Source organism: Lampris incognitus, chromosome 8 (assembly GCF_029633865.1).
Source record: "Lampris incognitus isolate fLamInc1 chromosome 8, fLamInc1.hap2, whole genome shotgun sequence".
Lineage (NCBI taxonomy): Eukaryota > Metazoa > Chordata > Actinopteri > Lampriformes > Lampridae > Lampris > Lampris incognitus.
The window spans coordinates 37,595,042-37,620,543 of NC_079218.1; the positions used below are offsets into that span (position 1 = coordinate 37,595,042).

The following is a 25,502-nucleotide window of genomic DNA, read 5'->3' on the forward strand; positions in this document are numbered from 1 at the left end:
CTCATCTAACGCGAGAGAAAAGTATGTCCCGGCGTTTATGTCCTTAATTTGTGTTTCCTCGACTTGATTTGCCATCATGATGCTACGATCGTGCACAGTTCTTGCTGACAGGGGCATGTCTTTTATTCGTTTGATTATCTTGTCTTTATTTGGGAAGTCATCAAACAGTTCATTGGCCACATCAAGCATGAATGTTTTGGCATACTCGCCATCTGTGAATGACTTTCCATTCCTTACTATTGCCAAAGCCCCCGCAAAGCTAGCGGAATTCCCGTCACCTTGCTTGGTCCACACACGTAGTTGCTGCTGACTCGTCTGCACTCTCCGCTGTAGCTCCTCGCATGCCCTTTTCCTGCTGTCCCCCGCTGGATATTTCCATGCAAATGAAGCATGGTGCGTATCGAAGTGCCGCTTTATATTTGACCGTTTCATCGATGCAATTTTATCATTGCATATTAGACATACCGCAGATCCTGCTCTCTCCACAAATGCAAATTCCTCTGTCCACTCAGCCTGGAATGCACGGTAATCATCGTCTTTTTTTCTTTTCGCCATCTTTTCCGTTACAAGGGTTGAAGCGGATAAACTAGTTGGCTATCTGATAAAATTGATTTCTTCACCTTTACAATGACCCGGACATGCTCGCGAGCCATTGGTTCCCGACCCGACCCACGGGTGACCCGTGACCCGTGAAATTTATCTTCAAAACTAATTTCTGTTTACTTTAAAATGACACAGTATTATTAAGAAATATCACAAGTATTTTAAAATCAGTTCCAAACTGATTTTTTTGAAAAAAAAATAATTTTCAACTCAAAATTGTCTGGGAGCCATATGCCGTCACCGGAAGAGCCATATATGGCTCGCGAGCCATAGGTTCCCGACCGCTGCCCTAATACAAATGCAGAGCACCTTTTCTGCAATGTACTTAAAAAGTAAGTTAGTAAAAATAATAATTAAAAGAAAGGGAAGGAAAAAGGTGTGGTTGGGAAACTATAAAACAGAGTCATGTTACTGCAAGTGACTGGAAGACTTTACATTCCCCAAATCCAAATATGACCATCTGAAGGACTTTCTATGTCATACTGAGCTTTCTCTCTATCAAAACATTTCAGCAATGACGTTTTAAACTAACTGTACTGCGTTAAAGTAACAGAGCTCACCTTGAACGCTTTTCAGACATGGCAAAATTGACTAACGGAAACAGCACATTAAATTTTTAATTGACATAAACACTGTCAGCTCCAACCACCTCACCTCTGATCCAGCTTATAATTCATTTTCAGTTCTAAAAGATGAAAGAAGGAAACATGTCAACAGACATCTGTGTTTCCACAAAAGAAGCAAGGTGTCAAAAAGTACTGCTTTCACGGAGAAAATTTACAGGTCAAAGTTCACGAGTCAGGTTAGATGGATGGAAGAATGGAAAGAATAACCTCAGAATAGCTCTGCCTGGAGCTCCTCTGGCAGTCTGACTGGATGCCGAAGCGGGGCAGGCTAAGCTAATTGCTAGCCCATGCAGACCGGCAGTTCCGACAGTCATCCTGGCGTTCGCTGTCTTGGAAAGTGAATATTTTTTTTGGGATATGTTGGATATATGTGTTTTTTTAGTTTGTTTTTTTCTGTAGTTTGGATACATGTGTTCCTTTAGTTTTTGGACATATGTTTTTGTCTTTGTGTTGCACTGCTGTGGGCTGGGGGAAACAATATATCATTTAATTTCATGTGCGCAGGTGCATGGAATGAAATGACAAATATTTCTGAGATTGAATCAATAGATGTTTTATGATATCTTTTTAAAGGAGACAAAATTGGTTCAATTTACTGAAAATGTGTAACTTACTCATTCTGATTTCACTGAAATAAAGTATGATTAACACACACGCGCGCGCACGCATACACACACACTCCCGAACAACACAAAACACACTTGCTGAGTGTCTTGATGCATGCTCAGTAATTCAGGTAAGGAAATCCCAGAATGTTGAAATAGTTCATCTGGAGTCTGGACACAATGTTTTGTGGGAGAAACGTTTCATCACTCATTTAAGTGACTTCATCAGTCTCAGCTACCTGCAGGTATCCCCCAACTTTATGCACAGTTGTATAACAACTGAAACCAACAATTAGTTTCATATGCAAATTGTCGGGACCATTGACTAGAGTTTCAGTGGCCATGTGTACTATTCACAGAGGACTGGGGAATGGTTGCAATCACAGCATTGTAAAATGGCAACAGATGTACTTTTAGCCTTAAACTTGTACGTTAATTTGAGCAAATGGCACATAAGATGGCAGACTACAGGAGCAACCTGAAATTCAGCCTCAGATGCAGACAGGGCGGGATTACACCTAAGAGCCTGCAAATGAAATCTTCAGTCAAGGGCCACCGAGCTAACCAGATCTTCCAGAAGGCACAGAGCCAGCTGTTGAACGAATGGGTGAGACAAACCTATTTTACCATCGCTACTCTGAAAGTCAAAGTTGAGCAGCTCCAACAGAGACTTATATGTCGTGTCTAGATGAGACAACTTTCTAACATGTGATTGAGTTCACAGAGAAAGCTCGTCTAGTACAACATGGAAAATCAAAAACCAGGTAGCAAAAGAGGTTCGACCTACTTGCTGTACGCCAGAGACATCAGCAGACAACGGATGGTGCTCTCAACAGCAGGCAGAGAGATGGATGCAAGACACAGGCCGATTATGTGGACAAGTGGGTGAAGAATCTGTCCGACAGACAACTCACCCAAGTGGAGAAAGACATACTTGCTAAGGGGCTGAATTTTGCTGTCACACCAAGGAATATCCCGCTAGTGGAACTGATCACAGCCACAGAATGGGTGATCTGTAACAACAATATCACGGACCCAGAAGCAGAGCAACTGCGGAGCCTGTCTCAGCAATGTGAAGCCACCACTATCCAACATCATTAGAGATAAGAGGTATGCTCTCACGACTTTCAGTAAGGACAATAACATCGTCATCCTTCCGGTAGACAAAGGCAGATGCACTGTTGTATTAAACCAGACAAACTATCATGAGAAACTTAAGACGTTATTTAGCGACATGAATACTTTGAGCCCCTGAAAGGAGATCCAGGCAGTGGTTACAAGAAAAAGCTGATCTGAAGCTGCTAGGACAGGACAATGCTATTGACAGAATAGTGTACCATAATCTATGGTACACTGATTACTATGGTAATCTATGGTCCATAGATTATACACAGGGGAAGCTACACCTAGCCTGTATGGTTTACCTACAATACATAAACAGGATGTGCCATTACAGCCTATTGTTAGTATGACTATTTCAGTGACCGATAACATCTCTAAGTTTCTGGCATCTATTCTTAACCTGTTGGTAGGCAGCATTGAACATCACATTCAGAACATTTGTGGATAGGTGAGCGACATCATTATGGAGGTGGATGAAACAATAGTCTCTTATGAGTATCTCTTCATGTATCTCTTCATGTGTGTTCCTGTCGATGAGGCAGTGGAGGGAGTCCATATGAAATTGCAAAACGACGCCACCCTTAGCAATAGAACCAGCCTTAACACTGAGCAAGTGTATCTGCTCCTGAAGCTGTGCCCTGAAGTCCACATACTTCACGTACAGGGGGTAGTACTATAGACAGAAGCATGGGTGTGCTATGGGTTTCCCAGTGTCACCTATAGTGGCCAACTTGTATATGTAGGAAGTAGAAAAGAGGGCTCTGATGTCCTATCCAGGGACATCACCTAGCCATTGGTTCAGATTTGTGGACAACACCTGGGTTAAAATTAAATCCCAGGATGTGCCACATTTCACTGACCACATTAAATCGGTTGACAATCACATCGAGTTCACCAGGGAGGATGTGAAAAATTACAGGTTATCCTTCTTAGACTGTGAAATTGCAATTGTTGATGGGGGACATTTTATTGTTGATGTTTACCTTAAACCAACACATACTGATCAGTACTTTAGGTTTTACTCTCATCATCCACTGGGGCACAAACTAGGAGTCATCAGGACACTGTACCACTGAGCTGACAACGTCCCCACCAACACAGCAGCCAGGAATAGGGAGAAATCCCACATTAAGCAGGCCATGGTTAAGTGTGGTTATCCTAACTGGGCATTTGTCAAAGCCAGGAAGACGCCCAAACAGTACACCAGCCAATTGAAGAGAGGAGAAGGACAACAGCTGCGTAAGCATAAACCAGTGGTGATTCCGTATGTGGCGGGGGTGTCGGAAAAGTTGAGACGCATATTTTCCAGACACTGCATCTCAGTTGCTTTCAAACCCCAAAACACGCTGCGCCAGAAATTGGTCCACCCCAAGGATCAGGTCCCCTGGCACAAACGGAGCAATATAGTGAACACTGTTAAGTGCCAGGAGGATTGCTGTGATTTGTACATTGGGGAAAACAAACAGACACTGGCCAAGAGGATAGCACAACAAAGAAGAGCTAACACGTCAGGCCAGGACTCCACAGTCTACATCCATCTACAGGCCAGTGGCCACTCTTTCAAGGATGAGGTTGTGCACATCCTTGACAGGGTGGAATGCTGGTTTGAACGGGGAGTCGAAGAGGCCATCTATGTGAAGAGGGAAGGACCATCCCTGAACTGGAGGGGAGGCGGTTCAGATTAGTTCTGTCACCATTTTACAATGCTGTGATTGCAACTATTCCCCAATTCTCTGTGAATAGTACATATGGCCACTGTAAATCTAGTTAATGGTCATGGCAATTTGCATATGAAACCGATTGTTGGTTTCGGTCATTATGCAACTGTATTGTTTATAAAGGTGGGGATACCTGCAGTCAGTTCAGACTGAGGAAGTCACTCAGATGAGTGATGAAATGTTTATCCCACTAAACGTTGTGTCCAGATGAACTGATTCAACTTTCTGGGGACACTTGCTGAATGAAAATATAAGTTATTAAAGCAAAAAGGCATCAGCCTTTGGTTTTAGGTGATGAAATAAAACCATGGCCTTCGCTCATGTGCCGTGAAAAGCCACATATATGTAGGTTTTCAAGACAATCCGACTCCAGCTGATTTCACTCATTTGCAAACCTTTAACCGGAGATGGGAGAACTAATTGGTGAAATCAGTTGGTGTGTTGTTTGGCCGGAATGTGTTTTGAGAGCTCTTGCTGAAAAATGAAAGTAAGAAAAATAAGAATAACATGCAACTGGGGGAATGCAAGGTGGGACAAATTGGCAAGCCCTTTGTAATTGCAGAAGGACGTTGACCAGTGGGTGGCATCTTGGCGCAGTTTCCTGCCCCCATCTAGACCAGTGTGCACTCAGATGTAATTGATTTCATTGTGCTGACCAGCAACCCGTAGGTCATTCACTCCCAGTGACCCCAACACGTTTGGACTCCAGTCAAAAACACGGAGGAATTCCATCCAGGAAAATCCCTGATTCTAAATGTAAATCCAAAATGATTAAATATGGATCCTAAATGCTTCAAAAGAGAGGCAGAGGCAGTCCTAAAATTAGATAAAGAGAACCTAGTTAAACAAATGAGACAAAAATATTATACTTGGTCATTTATTTATTGAGGAAAATGATCCAATATTACATATCTGTGAGTGGCAAAAGTATGAGAACCTTTGCTTTCAGTATCTGGTGTGACCCCCATGCAGCAATAACTGCAACTAAACGTTTCTGGTAACTGTTGATCAGTCCTGCACACCAGCTTGGAGGAGTTTTAGCCCATTCTTTCGTACGGAACAGCTTCAACTCTGGGAAGTTGGTGGGTTTCCTCACATGAACTGCTTGTTCATGGTTCAATGTTTGGACCACCACTCTAACGGACAGGCCTCTGTACTGATGGTGGGCTCCGCTCTGTATCGACGCACACAGTTCTGAACTGAGTCTTCCTCCTTTTCAGAATCAGACTCTGCTGAAGCAGCCAATAGGGCTAACTTTTTCTTTGGTGGCTCAGATGTTGTTGCTTCCACAGGTTTCTCTGCCACATCCTCTGTTCCTTGAGTAAGTTGGTGACTGAGGCCCAAACCTCACCCCTCTCAGCTCTGGGTATACACTTGAGGTCCTTGAATCTTGGGTCCAATGCGGTAGCAATCTGCAGATATGCAATGTTGGCATTTTCCTTGTGTGTCTCCATGTCTGTTCTGAATGTAGACTTGAATTTGACCACGTAGGCAGGGTCATCATCTGAGCTCTCCATCACCCGAGAGAGATGGCAAAAAACAGGCAGAACCACAGAGCATGAAACATACTTTTCTCCTCCCAGAAGTTCAGTCACATACCTGCAAAAAAAAAATCAAACCCATTCAGTCAAAATGTATTGCATTCACTTACTAAAATGTCCTCTACATATGCATGCTATATTTACACACACACATACAGACACTATTTCTCTCTCACACGCACTCAGACAGGACAGTGAGAAATATATGACGTAAAATATACCTGCAGGGCTCCAGTAGCGTTTCCAACCTCTGTAGTTTGTCCATTTCAGCTGTAGTTGGCATGGCAATCTTGGTGTTGTGTGTGGTGAGGACATCCCTCAGTGGCTGTTCGTTTCTGCGGACGCTTTTTATCATGTCCAGTCGAATTCCATCTGGTTGGAATGTCTTGTATAAGCGACTCCTTCTTTTGTCCATGTTCAATTTGTTGTTGTTCTAATTCAGCAGCACTTGCTGGACTGTGTTTAAAGTGGCCCACAACTTTTCTACATTTGGCCAGGACATTGTCAAATGCAATGTTCTGCAGAGATACTGTGACAGAACGCAGGAGACTGTGCGCGACGCAGGGAATGTGTTCAAAAGGCAGATGTCTCACTGCAGCGATCATATTTCTTGCACTATCTGTGCTAAGTGTGCTGACTTTATTTGAAATGTTCCACTGCTGTGCAACATGAATAAAATGTCCCGCGCACGTTTCAGCAAAATTTCTGTCTTTTTTTTTCATTAAAGTCAGAGCATGTGAATGCAGCTCCCACTGTTAATCAGTATAATGCACTGTAACTCCGAGGTAATTATGGTTACCCAGCGATGTCCAATAGTCTCCAGTGAGAGCAACAGTTGGTGCACGTTGTAACGCCGTCGCTTTTGTAGTCCTCTCCTTTTCGTACAACTCGTGTATTCTTCTCGTGATGGTGTGTCTTGAGGGAGGCTCATACGTGACATCATTCGTTGCGATCCTAAGAATATTCCTCAGACCGACATCTTCCACAATACTAACCAGCCTGCAGTTTGTAGCTATCCACTTCGCTGTGGCATCGGTTAGCTTGTCTTGCTTCTTTTTATCTATACTTCTCCCAAACGTATCTAACGTAGTCCGCCGAAGCCTCACTTTGCTGGGTAATTTGCTGGCATCAACGGTGTGTTTTGCATTTAGGTGATAATTCAGACTCGAAGTACTCCGGTGATAGAAAAATTCAACATTACAGTTGTTACAAATAACTTTCGTTCTATCAACTCCGCCGTCTGGAATTGATTTAAAATGAAAATGTCCATGTAATAGTTTGTTACCGTTCTCCATTTTTTTTTCTCTCCACGCCAATTCTTTTCTGTTCTGGTTCATGTGAGCGCTGCAGCAGTCTTAGGCCCACCCCAAGCCAATACTGATCAACATCCCACCCCTCCTGTGACCCATGGTTTGTCTGTATGTGTATTCAGAGCCAGTGAGCAACAGACTTTCAAAATAATAATAATAAAAAAAACTGCGTTAATCCGCGATAAAATAATCGTCTGCGTTAACGCAATAATAACACGTTAACTTGCCCAGTCCTAATATGTATATATGATTTAACTACAGCTCATAGTCTGAGAAGTTAATTGATAAAATTTTAGGCCGATTACCTGAGAGTGAGGCTAGCTACTATTTCTAGCTATTGTAGCTATTATTTCTGTGTCTTTATGCATGCTCAATAATCCAGGTAAGGAAATTGCAGAAAGTCGAATGAGTTCATCTGGACACAATGGTTATTGAGAGAAACGTTTCATCACTCATGTAAGTGACGTCTTCAGTCTCCCTCTGAGACTGAAGAAGTCACTTAAATCAGTGTTTCTCAACCGGGGGTCCGCGGACCCCTAGTGGTCCGTGGTGTAATTGCAAGGGGTCCGTGACAATAAAATATCTTTAAAAAAAGATCCTATGACATTTATAGAAATAGGATTACTTTACTCAAATGTGACTGAGACCTTTATCTACCTAAACTATAAAGGGTAACAGGACTTTTTTCTCTAATTACATCTGTTTCACAAGTGTAATTTATTGTATTTTAATAAGAGATCTCGCTCCCGTTTGCATTGTTAAAAGTTACTGCATAAAAATTCTGTTGTTACATATATCTGAAAGTTACTGAATACATATTCTGTTTTGTTACATATATCTGAAAGTTACTGCATAAGAATTCTGTTTTGTTAACTATATCTAAGTTACAACTGAAAGCTCTTATTTTTGCCCCAAAGAGTGAATAAATGCTATAATGCAATTTAAAGTGCAGTTTCTACTGTTTCCATCAAATTGCAACCCCCCTCCCCCAAGATCAGGTGGAGGGGTCCTCAGGGTAGATCAAAAATACGCAGGGGGTCCAGGACCCCAAAAAGGTTGAGAACCACTGACTTAAATGAGTGATGAAACATTTCTCTCAATAAATGTTGCATCCAGATGAACTGATACAACTTTCTGTGATATTATTTCTGTAGTTTCGTTTCAATTCTTCATGTCTGTACCAATCTTTCTCGAGTGCCAAGATAAGCTATGAATATATATGTAAGATGTACGCCACAAAAAAAGTAATGTAAGTGCACTTCCCTGAATCAAATAATGATACTGAAACAATTCAGTAATTGTATTGAATTAAAAGCAATATGTCTTATGAGGTCTTATTTTCTCCCTGTTAAAGGTTTTTTTTTAGGGAGTTCCTTATCCGATGCAAGGGTCTAAGGACAGGATGGTCTAAGGACAGGATGTTGTGTTGCTGTAAAATCCCTTGAGGCAAATTTGTAATTTGTGATATTGGGCTACACAAATAAAATTGACTTGACTTGACTTATAGCCACAACTGGCCACAATGGTAGGGTAAGACAAAGAGCTCCATGAGTGACAAACATCATTAGGAAGAATGATTTAAAACTGACCCCACAATGAACTCAAAGAATTATTTCAAAATACTCTTTAACCCGGGTAAATTAAAGGTGGGACATTGGTGACTGTCTTGTACTTTATAGTACTTGTGTTAGTAATGAATGGACCGGAGACCAAGGCATAACGTTGACCATTTACTAGGCATATCTTCTAGTCTCAACACTCGCGCATGCGTGCTCATTACATATCAAAACCTGCTCACTACATCTCCCCCTTTTAAACTGATACTTTCAGGATCTTTACAGAAAACTTAAATCATATGTTAATAAAGCCTAATGCTGATTTTACCAACAAGGCAGGGGAACAGCTGGCACCTTAAACTTCTCTGTAAACGTGAGCATATGTAAACTGGTTAAATGAACTTCACATTTCACATCTCATATCTAGACACATTTCACAACACATTTCTTGCCACACATTCCACAACTTATTTTCCTTTTCTTTATTTTTTGACGTATGAACATATCAAGACAAGTACATAACCTAACTGAGAGGTAGGGTAGACTACCTGATCCTCTCTGTTGTGGTATGGAGGTTATTCTGCTCCGTGTATACTCACAACACTAAACTACAAATTCAGTCTTTTAACAGGCTTAACTGCCCTGCCAACTCCGGTGTGTAGTCCAGAGTCTGGCTGGCTTCCAGAAGGTGAAGGCACTACTCTCAAATGAGAGGTTTCTTCGGAGACTGCCTGTTGAGGTTTGGATCACGTATGAACGTGGTGTCCCTGCTGATCCAGACATGACTCCTGTGTGTGGAACATTCCGTATCCAAACTCTCTGACCTGGCTGGAGTGGTGGTGTCTCCCGTGCTGTATGTCGTCTGTTGTATCCTTCAGCCTGTTGTCTTTTAAGCTCCTGGTCTTTCAACTCAAAAGCTCCCAAGTCTGGCCATGCTGGTTTGAGAGTGCTTGGACACACTGTAAGGGGTTTTTGGATGTTGCGCCCCATCAGGAGCTGCGCCGATGATACTCCATGGGCAAGAGGAGTTGCTCTGTATGCCATAAGCGTTTTGTGAGGGTCCTCACTCTTCTGCAACAAGGATTTCACAGTCTTTACCGCACGTTCAGCTTCCCCATTGCTTTGCGGGTAACGGGGGCTACTGGTAACATGTTGAAATCTTTAATCTTTAGCAAAATCTGTGAACTCTGCAGCAGCAAACTGCAGTCCATTGTCTGTGACGAGTGTATCCGGCACCCCGTGGCAGTTAAAGATGGCTTTTATTTTCACAATCACAGCTGTTCCTGAAGTGCTTGTTAAACTGGCAACCTCAGTGTATCTTGAATAGTAATCAATTACTACTAAATACTGACCCTTCTTCCACTTAAATAAGTCAGCTGCTAGCCGTTCCCATGGGCGTTATGGCAAGGGTGTGGTCATCAGATGTTCTGTCGCATTTTGACTCTCTTCAGCACAAATTTCACACTGACGTACCCTCTCTCTGATCTGTTTTGTCAGCCCAGGTCACCACACTGCTTCATGGGCCCTGGCCATGCATTTCACCATTCCCTGGTGACCCTGGTGAATTTTGTCCAAGATATCCTGTTGCATGCTTGCTGGAATCAGTATTCTCTTTCCTTTCATCAACAGGCCATCCACCATCAAGTCGTTTCTGTATTGCCAGAAAGGCTTTAACTGTGGCGCAGAACTGCTTATTTCCCACCCTGTGTGGATCAGGGAGGACAGCTGCTTACACACTGGATCTTCTTCTTGTGCTCTTCTTATTTGTAGCAACTTCTCAGGTGAGGCCAGGAGTTGCTGAATGACCTCATTGATTTGAGCTGTCATGTCGTTCTGAAGTGCAAGGTCTTCCTCTGTTGCAGTATGCTGGAATGGAGCTCTTGATAGAGCGCCGGCTGCAATAAGATTTTTCCCTGGTACATGTATGATTGAGTAGGAAAAACGCCGAAGTCTCAATCTGAAGCGCATTATACGGGGCGGGACGTCATCCAGCAGCCTTGAGCTGAGAAGACTGATTAACGGTTTGTGGTCGGTTCGCATCACAAAGTGTAGGCCCAGGAGGTAGGTCTGAAATCTTTCACAAGCCCAGGTGACAGCAAGGGCCTCTTTTTCAATTTGTGCATATCTGCGCTCTTTCAGTCATGCTGCAAGATATGAAAGCCACTGGCCTCCAGTCTCCAGATTCTTGAAGCTGAGATAAGACCCCTCCCAATCTGTAAGACGATGTGTCTGCAGACACCCTGGTCGGTTTCTCTGGACTGTACTGGGCAAGGACAGTAGATGAGCTGAGCTCGTTTTTCACCTTTTCAAAGCCACACTGCTGCACTGCTCCCCACTTCCACATGTTTTCTGGTTTCAGGAGTTCTCTGATTGGCCCAGTGAGCTCTGCAATGTTAGGAGAGAATTTCCCCACATAGTTGACCATCCCCATGAAGTGTTTTACGTCGGCCACATCTTTGGGTGGTGGCATCTCTCTAATTGCCCTAATCTTCTCAGGATCTGCTTGTATGCCCTCTGAACTGACAACATGTCTGAGAAATTTGACCTGCTTAACTGCGAACTGACATTTGTCATTCAGAGTTAGGCCCCGCCGCTGCAGTCTTTGCAACACCTGATGCATCCTGTCATCATGCTCTTTGGGCGTGACACTGAACACCAGGATGTCATCCGTATGATACAAAATTCCTTCTAGGCCCTCAAGCATCTGCGTTAAACGCGTCTCAAAGTGCTCTGGCGCTGATGATATTCCAAAGGAAAGCCGATTAAAACAATAACAGCCAAATGGTGTGATGAAGGTGGTGAGTGGGGCTGAATCTTTGTGCAAAGGCACCTGCCAAAAACCGGCAGTGGCATCCAGTTTGGAAAAAATCCTAGCTTCAGCTAGCTTAGCTAGTGTCTCATCAACAGCTGGAAGAATATGTCGCTCCCTGCACACATTTTCGTTCAGGCGGGTTAGGTCGACACATATTCTAATTTTTCCATTAGGTTTTGGTACTACGACCATTCCTGATTACCACTCTGTAGCTTCCTCTATTGGAGAAAGAACACCCATTTCCTCCATCCTTTTTAACTCTTCTTGAACTTTTCCTCTTAAGGGCAATGTCACATGGCGTGGCACAGTGAGGGCAAAGGGAGTGGCATTTTCTTTTAATTTAATTTTGTGTTCTCCCTCTAGCTTACCTAAGCCTGTGAAAACTCTAGGATATTGTTCTTTGTAGCTTACCTCAGCTGCTGTGATAGCTTGCACAGGGCGGAGCAGGCAGAGGTCTTAGTATATCGTTGGTAAGCCAAGCAAAGGAGTCACTAATCCTGGCACAACATACACCTGCTGCTTCGCTACAATTCCATTGTGACTAATATCCGCAGTAAAATGTCCCTTCACCTCTATGGGAGTGTTACTTGGTCCACACATTCTTTTGGTTTTCGGTAACAGCTTTCCATGTCGCTTTTGTGAATACAAATGTGCCGGGATAGCTGTCACTGCAGCGCCCATGTCCAACTTGAACAGCATCTGCTGACCATTCACTGCGACCGATTTCTGCCAGAATGTTTTGGATTTTGTACAATTCACTGTGCCCAGGAACAACGTCTCTGCACTTTCATCCAAGTCATTTTCCTTAATTTCTTCCACTCTCATTTTCGTTTTTCAAACAGCGGCAAAATGCCCCCTTTTCTTACATTTCTTGCACTCAGCAGTGCGCGCGGGACATGCATTGAATGCATTTTCATGTGTCTTCCCACATCTGCCACATTTAGTATTTGCATTATTTTGCACTCTTTCCTTTTGTTTAAAACCACTTTTTCCATGTGGAGAGTATTTCTGTTTGAACTTGAATCTAACTGCATCCATGTTTGCATCTGTGCCATCTGTGCTACTCTGTCTCAATGCAGGCTGTTGCTTTTTAATTTCCTCACTTTGGCGGATTTTTGTGATAGCTTTCACGAGAGTCAACTCGGAATCTAGCTATAACTTCTCTGAAAGTCCATGGTCTCTGATACCTACGACAAGGCGGTCTCTGATCATCTCGTCTTTGAGCATTCCATACTGACAATGCTCAGCCAGTTTATGCACAGCCGTAATAAACGCTTCAACCGTCTCACCAGGCTCCTGGCTACGTTTGTTGAATTTAGCTCTTTCGTAGATCACATTATGCTTGCATATGAAATGTTTATCGAACGCTTGCTTTACTTTGTCGTACTTTTTCTTGTTCTCACCCATCAGTGCTGATGTTTTCAGAACGTCATCCACCATGTCTCCCATAGTGTAAATTGGCGAGCTAACTTGATACTCTTGACTCTTTGCATTTAGTCCTGCTGCCGCTATGCGGAATCTTTCAAAACGTCAGATCCAATTAGGCCAACTACCAAAGTCTCCGAAGTCAAATGCTTCAGGTAGACTTATTGAAAATAGAGAATCCATTCTGTTTTACCTTCCGAATGCTCCTCTCAAACGTTGTATCAACGCAACTCCACGTTAGCGTTAACTCTGCTAGTTCACACGGCGAATTCAAAAGTTATTTTCTCACGTAGTCAAACTGCACGGATCATTCCGGTCACTTGCGTCTGGTGATTGTAGTCATCTCAGAGGCGAGAACGACGACTTCTGACACCATGTCTTGTACTTTATTGTACTTACATTAGTAATGAATGGACCGGAGACCAAGGCATAACGTTGACCTTTACTAGGCATATCTTCCAGTCTCAACACTTCCGCATGCGCGCTCATTACATAGCAAAACCTGCTCACTACAGTGATTTAGTTCATCAAAAATACAGTAAAACAATGTTCTTCAACTTCCTGTTTTCCTTGACAAGAATGAGACGGAAAAAAACAAAACACAGCAACCATAAACTCATCTTTTTTTTTTTAAACAAAAACTGAGGAAATTAAAAGTATAATCAAAATCTGTGTTAGAAAAAAAGAAAAGAAAATTTTTGGAAACCACAAAATGAAGTTTGGAAAGAAATGTGTAAAACTACGCTGAGATCAAAATGGGAGAGATTAAAATGGGAGAGCCACAAGTTACAAGAAAGGAACACACTGGCTTACCATGTTAATTAAAAATAAGTCAATTGTCATTTAGAGCCAACTGAGCCTTTGTTTTGGGTTTTGGTTTTGTTTTTTTGTTATTGTGGAAAGGTTATGGTCAAAGTCATGGACAAAAATTTTTTTCTCATAGTTTCCTTCAGGAAAATTAATACTGATTGGCAAAGGAGAAGAATCCCACCTGCGAAGGGCTGAAGATGACCTGTGGAACCTCTACTTTGTTTTTCCTAGCAGCCTCCCTCAGTATGTCCTCAGCCTCCTGCACTCTCCCCTGAGAGAGCAGCCAGCGAGGAGACTCTGGGATGAACCTAGAGAGAGAGAGAGAGGTTTGGGGGGGGGGGGGACAACAGACATACAAAATGATATAACTAAGTTAAAAAAAATACATGTGATATCCTGTGCATCCTGTTTTGTGGGTCTGTTTCATTATGTACGTATATAACCTTTTGATGGCAAATACCAAGGACACCTCTTTTACCGTGACGTGTCCTATAGCGTTAAGCATATTTCTCACTCACATTCACCTTGGTGAGTTTGGGAGGAATGTAGTGTCAAGACAAGAGAGGAAAAGCTTTATCAATTCCAGCAGAGACATTTACTGTCATTTCTTTTGTCAAAATCGAAGTCAGTTAGTTTGGTCCCAAGTCCAAGCTCCATCCTAAAGTTGGCATCATATTGAGCCCATATATAGAAGAGAAAGAGATAGAGAGAGAAGTTGTAGTGAAATATTTAGAAAAGCAGCATGTTTTTTTCTTAACTGGGTTTAAAGGCAGGATATAGGACACGTCACTCTGTGAACTATATGTCTAACCATGTAAAGTATTATTAAATTGTTCTGACGGGACCCCCCCCCCTTTTCAAAAGAATTGGGCTTTATTTTTAAAATAACAGTTTCATTAGGTTCTGTGTAGTTACACCGCTCTGTCTTGCACTTGGGTTTTTGGTTTGTGCAGGTTTTATTACAACTTTGGTAATCTCCCTTGTTTTCTTTTATCTTTTTTATCCTTTTCATTGCTTTTTATGCTTCCCTTTTCATTTAGGCCACTGTGAATCTTTCAGTGTCAAATAAGCTCTTGGAAAAACGTTTTATTTGATTTAGACTGCTTGACCCTCTTCTCCTAAACCCCCACAAGCAGGGTTTGTTTCTTCTATAATAATAATAATAATAAAACTGACAAGAGGAAGATACAAATGGGTACAAGGTACAAATAGTACCACTCCTAGAACATGGTGACTTGTTTTCTTTGAAAATGAAAATAAAACTTTTAACTGATATTAACTTGAATAGAATACCAACAGTGCATTAAATCACTTCGCTTGTATTGCCCGTTGCATTGGGAATGAATACCACACAGTCTACAGCTTTCCTTAACCAGAGACAGGCTTTGCCTTCACTTTTAGCTCATTGTTGACCTTATTCATCCCAAAGATGGCACTTCTCCCCCAGATAATAAATCATGGCTAAGCAGAAACTGAGATCGTGGTGTAGGGTGAAGCTCACATAGAAAAGAGGAGGCGTTCTCTACTTCTGAGCTGCGAATGTGGTTTTAATTGGGTTGGGCAGAGGTGCCATCTTTGGGCCAGATGATGTCAACAGTTAGTTGAAATTGAAGGCGAAGCCCGTCTGTGGTTAAGGAAAACTGTAGACTGCGGTTATGAATCTCAATGCGATCGGCAGTATAAGCGATCCTTTCTCATTTCAGGGAGTCATTACATTCACTGTCAACATGGGCGGATTATGAGAAAATGGGCCCCTGAGCAGATGCATAAAATTACACCCCCCCCCCCCGACAGGGCAGGTACACTGACTTGCAGCCAACAACACAACACAATAATTAAATTCACCTATACCACAAGAAGATTTACAGCACACATACGCACAAGCCAACAGCATATTAACTAAGACATACATTCACCTGCAGTTTCTTCCAGTTTTTCAGTAAGACTTTTGGGGCTCTTATTGACTTGAATGACTAAGCCCTTTGACTATGCGACAAGAAATACAAAGTTAATAACAGCGACTTCACTCAGAGGCTCTGGCTTAGGGGGCCTCCTGAGCCCCTGGGCCTGGGCCTGGTAGGCCCGTTTGGTAATCCACTCATGATTGTCAATATCAAATATATTGTTTAATGCAGCTTAATTTGTGCCCCATAGGGAAATTATGTTTTTGCTCAACTTCCTGCAAAATAAGATCAGAGCAAAAGTTAAGCCACAGTACAGCGTCCGTACAGTCGGTAAGAGTTCAGCATCTTGCACAAGTACTCTAGCAGGGGAGGCTTTTGAAAACATTGGAGAATTGAACTCAATTCGTCTGGTTGGTGGCGTAATATTCTTGCTCACATTCCTGCCAAGTTAAGTTACAGTTTGTTTATTTCATCTTACACCCCAAACTTTTAGTCAGCTCACTTTCATTTCCATTCAATATCATCAAAATTCACAAATTAAGTATTGTTGGCCCTTATCCAAAGGAGTTGAATCAAGTGCAACTGGACTTGGTATATATCCGTGAAGATGTTTCGCCTCTCATCCAAGAGGCTTCCTCAGTTCGTGCCTTTCTGACTAGACAAAGCTTGTCTGACTGAACACAGGGCCCTGAACTCCTTCAGAGGAACACCTCTGAGCCACTGGTTCAGATATGTGGATGACACATGGGTCAAAATCCAAACACAAGAGGTGCAAGCGTTTACCAAACACATCAACTCAGTGGACAAGAACATTAAGTTCACAAAGGAAGACGTAAAGAACAACAGTTTGCCCTTCTTGGACTGTGACGTCCACATTGGGGAAGACAGGAGCCTCTACATTGGGGTTTACAGGAAACGTACACACACAGACCAATATCTACTTTTCGACTCACACCACCCTCTGGAACACAAACTGAGCATCATCAGAACCTTGCAACACAGAGCTGACAATGTGCCCAGCAGCACTCGGGCCCAACGAGAAGAACACAAACACCTGAGGGGAGCTTTAAAAACCTGCGGCTACCCCAGTTGGACCTTTGTGAAAACTGGAACACGTTCCAAAAAGACCAACCAGGTGGGCGACGAGGAGAAAAGGAACAGAAGGAATAGCACAGTCATTCCGTATGTTTCTGGGGTCTCCAAGAAACTCAGGAGAATTTTCAACAAACACCTTATCCTTCAAACCCAGCAACACACTCCGACAAAGACTGGTTCATCCCAAAGACCGTGTACCACACCCCCAAAAAAGCAATCTGGTGTATGCTGTACAATGCAATGAGGATTGCACTGACCTATACATAGGAGAAACCAAGCAACCACTACACAAACGGATGGCCCAACACAGAAGGCCAGACTCCTCAGGACAAGACTCAGCAGTCTATCTACACCTAAAGGAGAAGACACACTCCTTCGAGGACAGCAACGTACACATTTTGGACAGAGAAGACAGATGGTTTGAAAGAGGGGTGAATGAAGCCATCTATGCGAAACTGGAAAAACCATCCCTCAACAGAGGAGGAGGTCTGCGACACCACCTATCTCCCACTTACAATGCCATCCTTTCATCTCTACCCAGGAGACTCAAGAAGCTTAGCCTCCAAGAACAACAGTCGGTCACTAACGGCTCCAACGACTCTCATGACCACTGAGTAATGAAGTCGAAACTAACACCCCCAATGACCGTCGCTGCTAAACAAATGCAAATCAATAGCTCCGATAAGGACAGGCGCAGCCAAACATCGGTACACAAAAGAGCCACTCATATCTATGGCTCTGTTAGCGACGGGCATTGGTAAACATCGGGACACAAAGAGCCATGGACATCTATAGCTCTGACAAGGACTCCAAGAGGATAAATTCTGAGTCTCATCACCAGCCAGTCAGACTAGCTTCGTCTAGTCAGAAAGGTAAAACTGAGTAAGTCTCACCGACAGTCTATTCTTGTTCTTAGAAATGAAGGCTATTCCATGCGAGAAATTGCTAAGAAATTGAAGATTTCCTACACCGGTGTGTACTACTCCCTTCAGAGGACAGCACAAACAGGCTCTAACAGGTACTATTTAATGAAGATGCCAGTTGGGGACCTGTGAGGCGTCTGTTTCTCAAACTAGAGACTCTAATGTACTTATCTTCTTGCTCAGTTGTGCAACGCAGCCTCCCACTTCTTTTTCTACTCTGGTTAGAGCCTGTTTGTGCTGTCCTCTGAAGGGAGTAGTACACACCGGTGTAGGAAATCTTCAATTTCTTAGCAATTTCTCGCATGGAATAGCCTTCATTTCTAAGAACAAGAATAGACTGTCGAGTTTCAGATGAAAGTTCTCTTTTTCTGGCCATTTTGAGCGTTTAATTGACCCCACAAATGTGATGCTCCAGAAACTCAATCTGCTCAAAGAAGTGCCCATCCAACCAATCCAACTTGTGGGAGCTGCTTCTGGAAGCGTGGGGTGCAATTTCTCCAGATTACCTCAACAAATTAACAGCTAGAATGCCAAAGGTCTGCAATGCTGTAATTGCTGCAAATGGAGGATTCTTTGACGAAAGCAAAGTTTGATGTAAAAAAAATCTTATTTCAAATACAAATCATTATTTCTAACCTTGTCAATGTCTTGACTCTATTTTCTATTCATTTCACAACATATGGTGGTGAATAAGTGTGACTTTTCATGGAAAACACAAAATTGTTTGGGTGATCTCAAACTTTTGAACGGTAGTGTACGTAGATGGAATGCTGTCTCTTTCCTTGGTTTCAGTCATCGAATTGATTCTGTAAAGATGAACATCCTTCCACAATATTTCTATTTATTTCAAGCACTCCCTGCAGAAATTTCTTCAAAACAATTCTCCGAATTGAATAAGATCATTTCCAGATTTATTTGGCAGGGAAAAAAACCCAGTGTTAAACTCAAAACTCTACAACTACCAAGGGAGAAAGGAGGAATGTCATTACCCTGTTTCAAGGATTATTTTTATGCAGCTCAGACTAAACCCTTAATCAACATATGTAACCCAACATTTCATGCCAGGTGGAAAGACATTGAACTCTCCATTATGAATGATTCTCCAATTCATGCAGTATTGGCTCACAAAAATTTAGGAAGGTTTATAGATAAGGTGCAAAATCCATGGGTTACCGCCCAACTAAAAATCTGGAATATGATAAGAGAAGAATATAAACTGGGCCATACATTACAAATAATTCAATGGTGTGCCTATGATCCTGAGTTCAAGCCTAATAAAATGGATTATAGATTTAAGTCCTGGATTTCAAAAGGAATAACAACATTCTATTCCCTAACAGAAAAGGGACACTTAAAAGACTTTGAAAAGTTGAGGAAAGAATATGATCTTGAAAAATCTGATTTTTATAGGTATCTCCAGATACGTAATCATTTTGAACATAACATTAAAGATAAAACAGACTTTAATGATCCTATACTGAGGATATGTATTAGTGCCTAGCAAAAAGACTCAAATAGGGGTGTTGTCTCGAGATTTTATAAAGGCCTTATGACAAAAAAATCTCACTCTACAGCAGGGGTGCCCACAATTTTTTGACTTGTGAGCTACTTTTAAAATGACCAGGTCAAAATGATCTACTCATATTAAAAATAATAATGAAAATACTCAATAAATGTTTTACATATATATGAACATTTATATGCAGTGTGTGTATTTATATACATGTTGTGTTACATATACAGTATTGCAATGGCTTTGCATTTATATTGAACCTTACACAGGCAATAATCATACCAAGCATTTGCTACTACACTATGTTGAAATTGCATCACTGCATGAACCTTTACAGCTGTGGTAAATAGATTTGTGATCTCTGCCTCTACTCTGAGGATGACCTGCACTGGAGAGAGTCAGACAGGGTTGCATAGTTCGGATAGTAGCTGCTGGTAGCCAGCCTCAAGCAGGCCTCCAAATGATCATCTGTCATGGTGGAACGGTATTTGGACTTGATAAACTTCATGTGAGAAAAGGCTGACTCACACAAATAAGTAGAGCCGAATAATGCCGTCAAGGAGGTTGCGCATTTCCTCATGGTTGGGTACTTGTCCTCTGTAAGTAAGTTCCAAAACTCTCCATGCGCCCTGGACTTAAGCTGAATGTCAGCCTGTACTGTCAGCATCTCATTCTCCACTGCAGACGAGTTCAGGTGAAACAGTGTTGCCATTTTTGAGGCGAGGGAATCCACCTCTGTATCGTCCCCAAATGGGTAGCACATAAATGTAGCGATTGGCTCAAGCAAAGCAAAGTCTTGAAACCGTTTGTCAAAGTCTGACCGGACATTTTCAATCTGCTCTGTGTAGCGTGCACTGTCAAGTTGCGCACACGCCCTCCCTTGCTTCTCCAGCTCTGCTGCGAGGTTTCAGAAGTTTCCCAAATCACGGCGCTGCAACTTTGAGGACAGAAGTTGCATTTTCCATTTGAAAGTGTTAACTGAGCTGATCATGTTTACCACGCTGTTGTCTTTTCCTTGCAGCTCTAAATTAAGCTCGTTCAACATGTTGGTTAAATCAGTTAAAAACGCCAAGTCTAGCAGCCACTGATTGTCATTAAGTTGCTTGTGTTCTGCATGTTTAGTGATAAGGAGAAACTCCTTAATCTCCGGGCAGAGCTCTCGAAATCTCTGCAAGAATCTCCCTCTACTAAGCCATCTCACATCAGTGTGTAGCAAGAGGCCAGAGTAGTTACAGTCGGCCTCTTCCAAATGTGTACGAAACAACCGTCTTTGAAGAGACTTTGCTCGAATAGAACAGGCGGGTTTGGTTGCCACATCCATGATCTCTTTCATGTTTAGCATTTTTGCGCATAATGCTTGTTGGTGTATTATGCAATGGTAATTAAGGAAGTCCGGGAAAGCATCGTCCTCCCTGCACTTGGCAATAAATCCATTGGAGCGGCCCACCGTAGCAGGCGCACCATCCGTGGTGATTGACACCAGTTTACACACTGGGAGCTGGGTTTTATCCACAAAGTTTTTGAAGATCTGAAAAATGTCCTCTCCCCACGTGTGTTCCTTCATGGGTAGTATTGTTAACAGCTCCTCTTTTGCGGTCATATCTTGAAACACCACGCGAATGAAATGCACAATTGGGCCATATCACTTATGTCCGTAGACTCGTCCAATTGTAGTGAGAAACACTCGCAGTCCACAATGTCCCTCAAAAGCTGCTGTGTCAAATCATCACCCATCACTTCACAGCACCTTGTGACGGAATTTCTTGATAACTGGAGAGCTTTGATTGAAGATATTATTTCTGATTTGTTTTTAAAGTCCCGAAACAACGAATCTGCTGCCTCAAGGAAGGCCTCTTTCATCATCTCTCCATCTTGGAAGGCCTTCTTATGCTTAATGATGGAGTGACTCACCCGTAAAGATGCTTCGGTGGCTGCCTTTGTCTTTGAATGTGGCTGCGTGAAAAGTGACTGCTGGGCGATTAACTGTGATTTTAGTTCCCTCACCTTTCGCTTTCTCAGCTCGCTTTTCGGAGGGAAGTCATTGTCATAGTTTTTATGAACAGTTCGAAAGTGCCTCTCCACATTTCCTTTCTTTGGGATAGCAATGCTAGACTGACAGAGGAGACAAACACATTTGGAATAAGACATGGTGAAAAAAAAGTCCTCCTCCCATTCCACATGGAAATGGTACGTTTTTTGTTTCTTGCTAGGTCCGGCTCCCCCACTCATTTTTGTTTTGTTTCACTTTTTAGTAGTTTTTTTTTTAGAGAGTTGAATTAGCTGGCTCGATGCAGTTCTGTGTTAGCTCACGTTGTGGGCATGTGAACTTCAAGGTACGTTAGAGAAGGGCTCTGGTTGTTATGGTAACCTAATGTAACAAAGTTTTAGGTTCCGCTCTAGAATCTTTGGTTTTAGGCAACAGCAGACTGGCCGTCCTTTACGTCAATCAAAAGGCAAATGCCAAATGGAGGACAGATGATAGGCTAATGTCTTGGGGAAAAAAAAGTTTTTTTGGAATGTCATGGCGATCTACCAGCACTGCCTTCGCGATCTACTGGTCGATCGCGATCGACGTAGTGGGCACCCCTGCTCTACAGAATACATTAAAAAAAAATGGGAAAAAGAAGGTAACTTTACAATATCAAATGACGATTGGCTTGATGTATGTAAATTCCATTGGAAATGCACCAACTCCCACATACAGTGCATCCGGAAAGTATTCACACCCCTTCACTTTCCCCACATTTTGTTACGTTACAGCTTTATTCCAAAATGGATTAAATTCATTTTTTTTCTCATCAATCTACACACAATACCCCATAATGACAAAGTGAAAAGGGTTTTGTAGAAATTTTTGCAAATTTATTAAAAATGAAAAACTGAAATATTGCATGTACATAAGTATTCACACCCTTTACTCAGTACTTGGTTGAGGCACCCTTGGCAGCGATTACAGCCTCAAGTCTTCTTGGGTATGAAGCTACAAGCTTGGCACACCTATATTTGGGGTATTTCTCCCATTCTTCTCTGCAGATCCTCTTGAGCTCTGTAAAGTTAGATGGGGAGCGTCGCTGCACAGCTATTTTCAGGTCTTTCCAGAGATGTTCAATGGGGTTCAAGTCTGGGCTCTGGCTGGGCCACTCAAGGACATTCACAGACTTGTCCCGAAGCCACTCCTTTATTGTCTTGGCTGTGTGCTTAGGGTCGTTGTCGTGTTGAAAGGTAAACCTTCGCCCCATTCTGAGGTCCTGAGCACTCTGGAGCAGGTTTTCATCAAGGATCTCTCTTTACTTTGCTCCATTCATCTTTCCCTCGACCCTGACTAATCTCCCAGTTCCTGCCGCTGAAAAACATCCCCACAGCATGATGCTGCCACCACCATGCTTCACTGTAGGGATGGTATTAGCAAGGTGATGAGAGGTGCCTGGTTTCCTCCAGACGTGACGTTTGGCATTCAGGCCAAAGAGTTCAATCTTGGTTTCATCAGACCAGAGAATCTTATTTCTCATGGTCTGACAGTCCTTTAGGTACCTTCTGGCAAACTCCAAGCGGGCTGTCATGTGCCTTTTACTGAGCAGAGGCTTCCGTCTGGCCACTCTACCATAAAGGCCTGATTGGTGGAGTGCTGCAGAGATGGTTGTCCTTCTGGAAGGTTCTCCCATCTCCACAGAGGAACACTGGAGCTCTGTCAGAGTGACCATCGGGTTCTTGGTCACCTCCCTGACCAAGGCCCTTCTCCCCCGAATGCTCAGTTTGGCTGGGCGGCCAGCTCTAGAAAGAGTCCTGGTGGATCCAAACTTCTTCCATTTACGAATGATGGAGACCACTGTGCTCTTCGGGACCTTCAAAGCTGTAGAAATGTTTTTGTACCCTTCCCCAGATCTGTGCCTCAATACAATCCTGTCTTGGAGGTTCACAGACAATTCCTTTGACTTCATGGCTTGGTTTCTGCTCTGACATGCACTGTCAACAGTGGGACCTTATATAGACAGGTGTGTGCCTTTCCAAATCATGTCCGAGCCATTGCATTTACTACAGGTGGACTCCAATCAAGATGTAGAAACATCTCAAGGATTATCAGTGGAAACAGGATGAATCTGAGCTCAATTTTGAGTGTCATGGCAAAGGGTGTGAATACTTATGTACATGCAATATTTCAGTTTTTTATTTTTAATAAATTTGCAAAAATTTCTACAAAACCTTTTTCACTTTGTCATTATGGGGTATTGTGTGTAGCTTGATGAGAAAAAAAGGAATTTAATCCATTTTGGAATAAGGCTGTAACATAAAAAAATGTGGGGAAAGTGAAGGGGTGTGATAACTTTCCGGATGCACTGTATGGCGGGAGTTTGGGTGGAAGTGTTTTAGTCGATTTTTTATTACACCAAAACAGAAAGCACATATTGATGGGGGGGACACCAAATGTTGGAGACAGTGTGGACTTCAGGAAGCCAACCACTGACACATATTCTGGGAGTGCCCAATGATAAGACCTTTCTGGGCAGAGCTTCACAAAGTATTGAAAAGCATACTTAATAATGATCTGCCCTTGCAATTTTCCACAATATTCTTAGGAAATGCCGATTTCCAGGCAGGACGGCCGGATGAATATTTATTTGGTATTTTGACATGTGCTGGTAAAAAAGCACTCACAAGACATTGGTTACTTCCTGAACCCCCCACAATACAGGAGTGGATAGATATAGTAAATGACATTTATGTTATGGAAAAGATTACTTTTTCCCTCCATCTTTAGAAAAAGAAGTTTGTTAAATTCTGGACCAAGTGGGTCAAATATGTGAAGCCCTTAAGACCATATTTTGTGGAGATATTGAATTAATTAGATTTTAATACACCCTCTCTCTCTACCTTCACACTCCTTTTCCTACCATGCATTGGGAACCTTCACACTCTCCCTACCACAAACTGGGAATCCTCATATCACCTCTCTCCTGTATAGTCTTATGTACACACGTTACCTCTCCCAAATTGTGTAAAGTTCTTAAAGTTTGCCTTTTTTTTATGTGTATATATGTGTGTGTGTGTGTGTATGTATATGTGTGTGTGTGTATATGTGTGTGTGTGTGTGTGTGTGTGTGTGTGTGTGTGTGTGTGTGTGTGTGTGTGTGTATGTGTGTATATGTATGTATGTATATATGTATGTATGTATGTGTATGTATATATATAGTTTTTTGTTTGTTTGTTTGTTTGTTTTTTTACTTTCTCTTGTAATTTTAAAAAAAAACCTGAATGGCAGTAGAAAATGAAACCGTTATTGTGTTGATATACATTTTGTAATATATACTGCTGTGAAAAATAAAGAATACAAAAAAAAGAATATGCAGGGCAGTTTCCATTTTGGATTTTTCTATTTCAAATTTAACAGTGATAGGTAACTGTCCCTCCTGTAATAAACACAAACATACTAGCATACACCTACCACCAGAGAGGCACAAAAATTAAGCCAGGCAGTGTAAGAGCTAGTAGAAGCATCCTCCAGTCTCTTAGGAAGAAAGCCGTCAGAGGGAGGAGCATGTAGCCCAGGCCAAAGAACAAACATACACCTGCAGTGGAGAAGATGGTCCGCACTGGTGGGCTGAATATCTCAGTTCCTTCAAACATAAGACACAGAGAGATTAACCAGGCACATACTTAGTCTCATTTGTATTGAGACTTTGCAACAAGCAGATGGATGGATGGATGGCTGGATGGAAAATGGTGGATGGTCAGATCATTGGACAGATGTACAGAAAGATGGATGGAGAAGGACAGGTGGACAGACTGGTGGGTGGATGGACAGATGGACAGAAGGATGGAAGGATGGATAGATGGGCGGACAGACGGATGGGTGGAAGGCTCATTGGACAGATGTACAGAAAGATGGAAAGATGGATGGAGAGGACAGGTGGACAGACTGGTGGATGGACGGACGGATGGAC

At 42.4% G+C, this 25,502-nt stretch overlaps 1 protein-coding gene across 1 annotated transcript in view; it reads right to left on the bottom strand.

The window, feature by feature from the left end:
- Positions 1 to 25,502, bottom strand: part of slc22a21 (solute carrier family 22 member 21) — a 76,271-nt gene that overhangs the window by 14,418 nt on the left and 36,351 nt on the right. Inside the window, exons 4-6 of the mRNA XM_056284295.1 lie at positions 25,004 to 25,175; positions 14,310 to 14,436; positions 5,697 to 5,699 (exon numbers count right to left, since the gene is read on the bottom strand). Coding sequence (XP_056140270.1) covers positions 5,697 to 5,699; positions 14,310 to 14,436; positions 25,004 to 25,175 — 302 coding nt within the window. The remainder of the gene's footprint in view (positions 1 to 5,696; positions 5,700 to 14,309; positions 14,437 to 25,003; positions 25,176 to 25,502) is intronic.